At 30.1% G+C, this 12277-nt stretch overlaps 1 protein-coding gene across 1 annotated transcript; it reads left to right on the top strand.

Annotated features, from left to right (window-relative positions):
- The first annotated feature begins 7567 nt into the window (after positions 1-7567).
- LOC131169312 (S-protein homolog 74-like) lies at positions 7568-8029 on the top strand. Its single transcript, XM_058128520.1, has one exon. The coding sequence runs from the start codon at positions 7568-7570 to the stop codon at positions 8027-8029; it is 462 nt and encodes a 153-aa protein (XP_057984503.1).
- The last annotated feature ends 4248 nt before the right edge of the window (positions 8030-12277 follow it).

Here is a 12277-nt window from a genome sequence, read left to right as displayed (position 1 = left end):
ACTACTGGCAGCTGAATAAGGTGACTGTGAAAAACAAATACCCTTTACCTAGGGTAGATGACTTGTTTGATCAGTTGAGGGGAGCTGGAGAATTCTCCAAGATAAACCTCAGATCAGGCTATCACCAGTTGAGAGTGAAGAAAACAGTTGTTTCAAAAACTGCTTTCAGGACCCGGTATGGATACTGTGAGTTTCTAGTGATGCCATTTAGGCTGACAAATGCACCAGCAGCTTTCATGGACCTAATGAACCGTATCTTTCATCCCTACTTAGATCGGTTTGTTGTGGTCTTTATAGATGATATCTTGGTGTATTCTAAAAATCGAGAGGAGCATGATGAACACCTAAGAGTGGTACTACAGACACTAAGGGAAAAGCAGTTGTATGCCAAGTTGTCCAAGTGTGACTTTTGGTTGGATGAGATATCCTTCCTTGGACACATTGTGTCAGCAGATGGAATCAGGGTAGATCCAAGGAAGATTGAAGCAATAGTTGAATGGAAGCCTCCCTAAAAATGTAACAGAAGTCAGAAGCTTTTTGGGATTAGCTGGATACTATAGGAGATTTGTGAAGGGATTTTCCCTTATAGCAGCCCCACTAACTAAGTTACTACATAAGAATGCAAAGTTTGACTGGAATGATAAATGTCAAATCAGCTTTGAAAAGCTAAAGGCTATGCTTACAAAAGCTCCAGTGTTGACACAGCCAGAGTCAGAGAAAGACTATGTGATCTACAGTGATGCCTCTCACAATGGGCTTGGGTGTGTTCTGATGCAGGAAGGGAAAGTAGTTGCCTATGCTTCCAGACAGCTAAGGCCACATGAAAAGAACTACCCAACTCATAATTTGGAATTGGCTGCAATAATATTTGCATTGAAGATGTGAAGGAATTACCTATATGGTGAGAAGTGCTACATATATACGGATCACAAGAGTCTGAAGTATTTGCCAACCCAAAAGAAACTCAATCTGAGACAGAGGAGATGGATTGAATTCCTCAAAGATTATGATTGTGTGATCGACTACCATCCTAGGAAGGCAAATGTAGTGGCTGACACACTGAGCAGGAAGTCCATGATGGCTTTGAGAGCATTGAATGCTCGGATGTCCTTAGCACATGATGGGGTACTTTTGGCTGAGTTGTGTGTAAAGCCAAGTTTGTTACAACAAATATAAGAAGCACAGTTAAGGGATGAAAAGTTGCTAACTATTATGGGCAGAACTCAAGAGGGGAAGGAGACTGACTATGAGTTGAAAGGAGATGGGTACCTGTATTATAAAGGCAGGATATGTATACCAGAGAATGAAGAGCTAAAGAAGAGTATCTTGCAAGAGGCACACAGTAGCTTCCATGCTATGCACCCAGGAAGTACCAAGATGTACTAATACCTGAAAACACATTATTGGTGGCCTAGAATGAAGAAAGAGATTGGTGATTTTGTGACTAAATATTTGACATGCCAACAGGTTAAGGCTGAGCATTAGGTTCCATCAGGGTTGTTACAACCTATATCCATACCATAATGGAAATGGGACCGCATCACCATGGATTTTGTGACTGGGCTACCATTGACATAGAGGAAGCATGATACTATATGGGTGATTGTGGATAGATTGACCAAGTCAGCTCATTTCCTACTAGTTAGAGCCGACTACTCACTGGAGAGATTAGCAGAGATTTACATAGATGAGATAGTCCAGCTATATGGAGTGCCCACATCTATCATATCTGTGGAAACCCATATATATTTATTATTTATTTTATTTTAATTAGCTAACAATAATTTAATATATTTATAAGAAAAAAAATATAATAATATATATTTTACGGGATAGCCTGTTTATTTATTTTTAGATATATATATTATTTTTGAAATTAAATATATATCTGCAATCTGAATAACCCAATTCAATAATAACTCTTATCCCATTCTACATCTAATAGAACTCTTGAAATATATATATACCCTAATCATCTCTTCTGCTAAACTTTGCTCTCAAAACCTGTTTGTCACCTCCTTTTTCTATCAAATACTCTCAACATGTATTTTCATTATCATTTAAATTATTATTATATATTTACATATATATATATATATATATATATATATATATATATATATATATATATATTACTATTTATAATCTGATGTGCACAGAGAATCCCTAAATTTTTACTTTTCTATTCATCACCTTCGATTCTGTTTTCAAGGTAAAAATTCTCATTCTTTATTCAATAATGGGTGAATTTAATTTTATTTTCTTTCCTCAATTTCTTACAACTACTCTAGAAATTTATTTTTTTTCTTTGACCATTGATATTGAATTGGGATGATCATGATTACTATGAGATAAGTAACCTTCAATTTAGATTATATACATATATAAACCTTTGTATCTTCGTCCACGTCCATTCACCGAATATATGAATATATATATATATATATATATATATATATATTAAAATTATTTTATTTTATTATTATTTGATATTTTTCTTTTATATTTTGGGTATGTAGGAGATTCAAATATTCATTCTGTCAGCTGAAATTGTGTCTCTTTTATTGAATCTAGCTATTATTTTGGAGGTTCCAGGTGAGTGGTAATTATAGTATATGGCACCATTTTAGTTCCTTTTAAAATTTCTTAGCATTAAGTTTGTTATTAAATGAAATTTTAAATTAATATTTTAACAATTATTTTATATGTGATTTTCTAGAGTTTTATTTTATTATTTAATTTTATTTTGATTTTGATTAAATAATTGATTTTGTCAACTATCTCTGCATTAGACCCATTAGGATTCCGAGAATAGGCCTTAAATGTATTTATATTGATTGATATTTGACTATAAAATTTACCGATGTGTTACTGAATTGATTTGAAGTTGATTTGATTTTATTGACTCTCTGAAACTATTGAAATACACTATTGAAATTGCACTATCAGTTATTATTTGCTATCTGGAATTTTTTATTGATTTTGATTGATTTGTACAAATTGATTTTCTATTTTGAATTGGTACCTGTACCCAGTATCTGTTTCTGTTATCTGGCCCCGCCGTGTGGACTAACACGGTATTAGGTTGCATTGTCGAGTCATGCATCATTGCAATTTATGATTTGCATTAGTATCATATGCATTGATATCTATGAAGGAGGAGGAAGGTATCTAATATCTGGTAGCGCGCTTACCATCTAGCCTTTGGTGATGTGGGGTATCATCACCCTGGTGCACTGTACCATAAAATTTTTATTGAATGAATTTCTTTTATATATATGTTTTATGAAGTTATTTTATTAATGATTTTGACAGCATGAGCATGATTTTATTGAATAGAAAATTTATTGTGAAATTAATCAAGCGTCTGCCTGTTCCTATTCCGTTGTGTGCTATAATTATCATTCACTGAGCATCTAGCTCAAACCACGTTTTCTCTGTCTGTTATCTATTTCAGATCAGTAGAATTCTGCAGCTGATCCAAATATTCAGTCCATTTTCTGAAGAGGGACAACTTTGATTTGTTCTCATGGTATGCCCGAATTCATGTTTTCTCGGGCTAATAATTAGTTTAGTTTATTGAACAGTTTAAGTTTTTATTGAAATCTGTAGAGACTCCGCAGTTTACCTATGGGATATTTATGATGTTTATTCAGCATTTTGTTTATTTGGATTTTGTCTATTTTTGGGATTAGTAAGTGACAATATATTCATTCAAGATACTCTGATAAGGCTTGCATGATTTAAGAATACTTAAATTATGCGCCGGTCACGGTTCATAATTTTGGGTCGTGACAATATCTGACTGAGACCCGAGATTTACTTCGAGGTTTTGGAAGAGGATACAGGAGCCTTTAAGCACTCAACTACACTTTAGTATGACTTTTCATCCACAGACGGATGGACAGTCAGAAAGGGTGATTCAGGTAACCCTTAGAACTTAATGAATTGCTATAATTATTAAAGGAATGATAATAATAACCTAACACAAATGACATGAATGACATGATATGATAGGTATTGGAGGATATGTTAAGAAGCTACATCATTGATTTTGAAGGAAGTTGGGAGAAGTATCTTCCTTTGGTAGAGTTTGCATACAATAACAGCTACCAAGGCAGCATAAAAATGGCTCCATATGAAGCATTGTATGGGAGGAGATGCAGGACTCCCTTATGCTGGACAGAAATGGGTGAAAAAAAGGTAGTGGGCCCAGATTTGGTGAGACAGATAGAGGAAAAAGTGAAACTCATCAGAGATAATTTGAAAGTTGCCTCAGACAGACAGAAGTCATATACCGACCTGAGGAGAAAGTATATAGAGTATGAGGTTGGCGATAAGGTGTTTCTTAAGGTATCACCTTGGAAGAAAGTGCTGAGATTTGATAAGAAGGGTAAGTTGAGCCCTAGGTTTATTGATCCATACGATGTTATTGAGCGTGTGGGTCCAGTAGCCTATAGGCTAGCTTTACCACCTGAGCTGGACAAGATTCACAACGTGTTCCATGTGTTGATGCTCAAGAGATACAGATCAGATCCTTCACATGTCATTTTAGCAGAGGAGATAATTGTGCAACCTGATTTGACATATGAAGAAAAACCAGTCAGAATCTTGGCACGGGAAGTGAAAGAACTTAGAATCAAGACGATCCCACTAGTGAAAGTCTTATGGAGACACCACAATACAGAAGAAGCGACATGGGAGAGCGAGGAGATGATGAGGTAGCAGTTCCCTCAGCTCTTCACATTAGGTAAATTTCAAGAACGAAATTTCTATTAGAGAGGAAGAATTGTAATGCCCTCACCATAGGTAGTCCGTACATTTTACTGTTTTGACGACTAATGTCTGTTCGAACAGTCAAAATGTCTGGAACTACACCTAAACTATAGTGAGGAGGCATAAATTGAAGAAATAAATGTAAAGAAAATATAGAAAAATTTTAGAGAATTTATTAATTTGTATAAAAATAGTAAAAAAAATAACCCGATATGCACCCTGAAGGGTATTTTGGTCATTTCACCCCCAGAGGTGAATTTTGACCTAAGTGTTAAAAATTTAAAATTTGAGAGAATTAAAATAATTAATATGAATTAAAACTTATGAATGGAATTAGAAAGGAAAAGAAAAGAAAAGAAAAGCTTATGAAAATTAAAAAAAAATTAAAGTACAAGAATAAAAATATATAACCCACAAGAAGACAAACTCCCACTCACTTTCATCTTCTCCACTCAACTCCCTCTTTTCTCTCTCCCTCTCTCTTTGGCCGGCTGCATCCTCCCCATCTCCACCATTTTTGTCAAGCTTTCAAGCTTGATTTCCTAAGCTTCCACACACCAAAACCCATAGCTCACTTCATTAAAAATCCTCCACACACCTTAAGGAAGCTATAGATACCCATAAAGAGGAGAAAAGTTGAAGTTTATGAAGCTTGAAGTTGGGTCACCACAAAGGTTAGTGCTTTAAACTTTTAATCTCTTCTTTAAGCATGAATATCATGCTAAATCAAGTAAAAATTTGCATGAAATTGAAAAGAAAATTTGAAGGAAAGAACCCTTGATTTTTGACAGCCATGGAACTTGAAGTTTATTGCTTTTAAGTGATGAAAAATGGCTCCATGAGAATGTGTGATGAGTTAAAATGTTTGGGAGTTTGATTGTATAGTGTTTGTGTAAAATTAAAACTTTGAAAACTAGGGTTTGTGTAAATGCTTGAGGACTTTGTATAAATGCTTGGAATTTACCTATTGAGTTGAGATTGTGCTTATATAAGTGTATTGCATGCAAATTGAAGTAAGGAAGTTGGAGGAATTGAGATATTGAAAGTGTTTGATTTTTTGCAGGTTGGTACTTAAGGAGTCTAGTCCCTTTTTTGAACCATAACTGAAAATGTGTGACTCCAATTTGTATGAGGCCAATTGAAAGTGAAATTAGACTCAAAATAGCCCATTTTTTATGCAGACACTATGCCCAAATTTTGTCAAAATCATAACCAATTTTCTGCCCAAACCCGGATGACCAACCACTGAAACCCAGAAAATGACTAAATGAACAGTACGTGTTCATTTGGTCATAACTCTCTCTATACAGATCCAAATGACCTAAGTTTACATCAATGGAAAGCTTAGACATAGGGCTACACTTTTCATGTGGAACACTTGACCCATTTTTGCATTTAACCAAGTCAAATTGTTAGCACAATTTGGGTCAATAAAACTGCCAACCCAGAAATTGACTAAAACACTGTTCCTTTGGTATGCTTGACCAGTTTTGGAAAAAATGTCATAACTTAGTCTCCAAAGTTGCAAATTGAGTGAAACTAGTGCCAAAAGTTTTATAAGACATAGCTCAACAATTTTTATGTTTTGACCAAGCTCCAAAACCCATTGCATCCTAGGAAAAATATTAACCAAAGTTAGGAATTGAAATCTGGAAAATGTTAAGTTGAACCCAGAATGCCATTTGATACCTGTGTGTTCATTTGTCCATAACTTCCACTAGGAAATTCCATTTGAGATGTGCCAATATGATCTGGAAACATGATACTTAGGGATACAACATTGATTTAGACACCTTTGTCAAATTCTAAGTGTAAAGATCCTAAAAAGAGGGTCAAACATACTGCCTTATTTTATATTTAAATCATAAAGGTTAAGGTAGTATTGTAAAAAATAATCATAATTAAAAGAGAAATTAAAAATTAAATAATAATTAGTATAAAGAAGAGTATTTGTGAAATATGACACGTAGCAAACTTTTTAAAGAAAGTGTCACGTGTCATTTTCTTAAGAATACCTCCTTATTTTATATATAGATATAGATTTTCAATAATCTAAATGCAATAAATTTCTTATCCATATTAAGGGAGCGTTTGGCACGAGATTAACAAGGGTTATTATTACCTTTATAACTTTTAACCCCTCATTAATATTATTTGAAAACTTAAAGAGATTAGATTAATTTTTCACCTGTTAAATGTTAACTTTGAGAAAATAGGTTAATAATTATCCTCTTTACATATTAAAATTTAAAAAGGTAATATTTAATCCTTGATTTTTTTAACCTTCTACCAAAAATATTTTTAGGGTTTATAAATACCCAATCAATAAAAAATACTATACACATGTATTGTTATATGGGACCCATCATAATTTTAATTAAAATAATAATTAACAATTGCCTGGCGCACACATCTGTATAGGTAAAAATTAATCATAAAGAAACGACAAATCAAATTAAATCAAATCTAAATCTAAATGCCAATTAAATCAAGAGCATTGTACAGAATAAGAAAATTATTTGTCTGTCAAAAAAATTGACAAATGGGATACAAAACCATTAACATTTGTTCAAAGTAATTAAGATAAAATAAAATGTTGCCGTTTTGAATTCTCTAACGTATGCATGTACAAGAATTAATGGACCCGTTAATTATAAAAATCAATTTGTGTTAAATGCAAATTAAAGTTGAAGATATATATAACTAATATACAACAGAAATATTCTCTCTACACATATATAAATAGGTTCTTTAATCTTCATATATAGGCCACAACTAGCTAGCCAATACAATGAGCTCTTCATCGTTATTGTTTATTTTGGCATTAGCTCTCTTCATTACATCCAGTGAGTGCTCTCTATTCGATCCATATCATGTTCATGTAACCAATATATTGAGCCAAAACAAGATCTTACTTGTGCACTGCAAGTCCAAAGATGATGATCTTGGCGTCCATAATCTTACAGTTGGGCAAGAATTTTCATGGAGTTTCAAATTGAATTTTTTCGGCACCACCCTTTTCTGGTGCTATATGGCACCAGACGATCACTCTCATGTTGCTTTTAAGGTGTTTTGGGTTAGTGGAAAGCTTTTTGACAGGTGCGATGCCGCTCAGAATTGCTTTTGGGTTGCTAAAGATGATGGAGTTTACTTGAGAGATACTCGAAGGAATGAAGACGTTTATAAACAAGAATGGCAACCAGGGAGATTTAAAGCTGATCATAACCAGGGAGACTTGGATACAAATGATTAAAATATCAGTCATCATTGTGTGTCTATCATTCTTAATTAGAATAACATGTCAACGTCTAAACTTAATTAGTCAATATTCTAAGTTGGTATCCCTCGTTTATATATATTTGAAATTTGAGATTTGAATTTAATAAAATTATCAATTTTCTTTGATTATTTACAGTTATAAATTAATATTAGACTCGTAAATATTAAGAACTTCTTGGATAGGTGTGGATTTGAAATATTTTAAAGAATGATGTTATTTGAAATCTATTCTAGGTGTTATTTGAAATCAACAAGTTATCAATAATTTATATTAAAATCAAATGTAAATCAATTCGTTTCAAATTTTAGTATTCAAATATAGCATACGAGTATTCTGAATTATTTTTTAGAAATGGACAAAATTGTCACATTAGGATTTTAAGTTTTTAATTATAGAAATGAAGGGTATATGCAATTTAATTGATTTATATAATTAATAATTTAGTGATTAAATATTCATTAGTTTTAAATGTTTATTTTTTTATTATTCATGAAAAATTTTAATATTATTATATATATAAACCCATCAGGAATTTTTAATATTATTTTAAGTTGAATTATAACAAATGAAGGCTGCATACTAATTTAATTGAGTTATATATAATTAATAATTTACTGATTAAACATAAATCATTATTTTAGTTTTGATGAAAAATTTTAAAAGAAGTTAGAAGAAAAATATATTTAAAGTTGAATATAGCAAGTTATCCTCATTAACAATGGATAAACTATAATTTAATTGCTGGGATCTCCCTACCAAAACTTGAACAAATGCAAAATATCCATGGTTGGCTTTCTATGGGCATGCAGAGATGACCTGATATAAATAGAAGAGGCAAAATCAAACATGAACGGAAGCCTCTTTTCAACCTCAAAAAGCAAAAAAAATGAAGCAAACAATTTGCAAATCTTTGTCCTCTTCCTCTTGCTTGGCTTAGGATCTAGCATGAGAAAACTACCCATCGGCCTTAGAACTTACCATGTACAAATCCAAAATGGTCTTCTAGGTAAAACCATTAACGCCCATTGCAAATCCAAAGAAGATGATATTGGCATGCAAGTTCTCCAACCCAACAAATCATTTGGATTTCAATTCAAAATCAATTATTTTTGCTCTACACTTTTCTTCTGTAATCTCAGCTATGGGGATTTTCATGCAGTTTTTTTATGCATTTGTGGCTAGGGCTGATTTTGTTTATAAGGTACTAGAATTATAACCCAAAATTCTAGTTGATTTGGAAGACCTTTTTTCTAATTTGAGTGAGAGAAATATTCCTCAATAGAATATTTTTGATATAGAGTAGAATCTTTATTTTAGTATTATTTCTAAATTGAGTGCAACTCCTAATCAAATTATGATTGAGGGTATTAACACTATAAATAGGATAATGGTGGAAAGGTTATTTGGCTTTTTCCATAAAAAGAGAGACTTTATCCATGAAGAGAAGCTTTGCCCATAGAGAGAGATTTTGTCAATTGCTAAGAATTTAGCTTTGCCTATTAATGAGGAGCTCCTGCTAGTTGCAGTCTCATGAGGGAAAGAGACTTCAGCCTAAAGTGGAAAAAGGACATAATCCAATAGGAAGGATTGATGTGCATTATATGAAGACACCATTTGTGTTGTAGTAGTAGGGTTCTCTTGGGTATAATTGAATTTATGAACAATATAGTTTTGAACTTGTAATTAATGATTATATTTATTGATGATAGTAGAAGATGACATGCCTATGGATGTAGTCCTATGTTGAGAGGACGAACCACTTAAATATTGTTGTTTATTATATTTTCTTTATTTTTTTATAGTTTACATACTTTTGCAGTGCATAACATAAGGGTTGTGGTGGAAATGTTTGCACTTGGAAAGCTCAAGAAGATGGAATCTACTTAATTAATGTTAAAAAGAATAATTGGAATTTGAAGTAGAAATGGGAAAAGAATTGAATTGCTTAGACGGTTTATCCTATATCATCTTCTCCTATGGCCAAACATCAATAAAATAAAGGAATTATCCTTATGTTTTTCTATATATTCCCCACCCCCTTCTCAATTTATAATACTACAAGAAATTTTAAAAAAATAGCTATGAAAATTACCGATCAAATATATTCATATTACCAACCAATTAGTGACAAAATTTTTTATCCATAAATTCTAGCGTAGTTAGTTTTTACCGGCAAAAAAAATGTTGTCGCTAAATTTATCGATGAATTATTTAGTAGATAAATTAGGATTTTTTGCAAGTAATTTTGTGAGAGATTGTTGGCTTGTAAATTATCGACTATTTAACTTTGACAATTGTCGTTAGTAATTACTGACAATAATAAATTATCGTAAGTAATTTCCAATGATAACTTTTTGTAGGCAATTTTTTTTCATATTTTTAATTTATTTTTTTTCTTTTTAATTTCATTTCATTTTAAATTTAATATAATTTAAAGTATACTTTTGATTAATTTTTAATTTAATTTTTATTTTCAATTTTTAAAATTTTTATTATTTTTAAATTAAATATTAATTATTTTAATTTAATATAAAATTAATTTTAAATTAATCATTTTAATTTAATATAAAATTAATTTTAAATTTTTAAGATTTAAATAAATTTAAAAAAACAACTAGTGAGGCAAAAATAGGCTTACACAATAGCTATGCCATAATTGCCATATGTTGGGAAGTAGCTTCCCTTTTATAGGGAAAACAACTCCTTTCCAATTTTATTAAAAAGTTATATGAAAATTTTATATTTTTGGTGATTTACCAACGAATTACCTACAAAATGCTATTAGTTCGTCATTATGGAAGAAACATTTTCATACGTAAATTATCTTAAAATTTTTTTTTTCTTCTTCTTAATATTACCTATCAAACATGAGTTCATCGGTGATTACAGATAAAAACCTTTTGTAAGTAACTTTTTTAAAATTTTTTTTAATTTTTTTCTATTTTCTTTTTAATATTACCGACCAAATACGAAATCGTTCATAATTACCAATGCAAAATTTTTGTAGGTAAAATTTTCTAAGCTTTTAACTTTTTTTTTTTTAATTTTTTCTTAATATTATCGACCAAATATGAATTTATTGGTAATAACCAATAAAAAATTTTCGTTGGTAAAATTTTTTATTTTTTTTTCTATTTTCTTCTTAATATTACTAATCAAATATGAGTCCATTGGTAATTATCAAAAAAAAAATTTCATAGGTTAAAATTTTTAAGTTTTTTTTTTATTTTCTTTTTAATATTACTGATCAAATACGAGTTCGTTGATAATTACTGACGAAAAATTTTCGTAGGTGAAATCTTTTAAGCTTTTTTTCTATTTTCTTCTTAATATTACTGACCAAATATGAGTTTGTTAGTAATTACCAACAACAAATTTTGATAACTAAAATTTGTTTAGATTTTTTTTTTATTTTCTTCTTAATATTATCGACCAAATACGAGTTTGTTAGTAATTACCAATGAAAAATTTTGTAACAACCCTATTTTTCTTAAATTTAAAATATTATTTTTAATAAGATATTTTAATTGGATGTTATTTTAATAAAACTACTATTATTTAGAAATTTAAATTAGTGTTATGGATTTAATTATAAACACTTCCAAGAATTTATTTAAACATATTATTATTATTATTATTATTATTATTATTATTATTATTATTATTATTATTATTATTATTATTATTATTATATGTTCTTTAAAAACCTTTTGTGAGTAACTTTTTTAAAATTTTTTTTAATTTTTTTCTATTTTTATTTTTTATTTCCGACCAAATACGAAATCGTTCGTAATTACCAATGCAAAATTTTTGTAGGTAAAATTTTCTAAGCTTTTAACCTTTTTTTTTTAATTTTTTCTTAATATTATCGACCAAATACGAATTTATTGGTAATAACCGATAAAAAATTTTCGTTGGTAAAATTTTTTATATTTTTTTTCTATTTTCTTCTTAATATTACTAATCAAATATGAGTTCATTGGTAATTATAAAAAAAAAATTTCATAGGTTAAAATTTTTAAGTTTTTTTTTTATTTTCTTTTTAATATTACCGATCAAATACGAGTTTGTTGATAATTACTGAAGAAAAATTTTCATAGATAAAATCTTTTAAGCTTTCTTTCTATTTTCTTCTTAATATTATTGATCAAATATGAGTTTGTAGATAATTACCAACAACAAATTTTGATAACTAAAATTTGTTTAGATTTTTTTTTAATT

Source organism: Hevea brasiliensis, chromosome 10 (assembly GCF_030052815.1).
Source record: "Hevea brasiliensis isolate MT/VB/25A 57/8 chromosome 10, ASM3005281v1, whole genome shotgun sequence".
Classification (NCBI taxonomy): domain Eukaryota; kingdom Viridiplantae; phylum Streptophyta; class Magnoliopsida; order Malpighiales; family Euphorbiaceae; genus Hevea; species Hevea brasiliensis.
The sequence above is the reverse complement of the archived record's forward strand: the minus strand, read 5'-3'. Positions and strand labels throughout refer to the sequence as shown.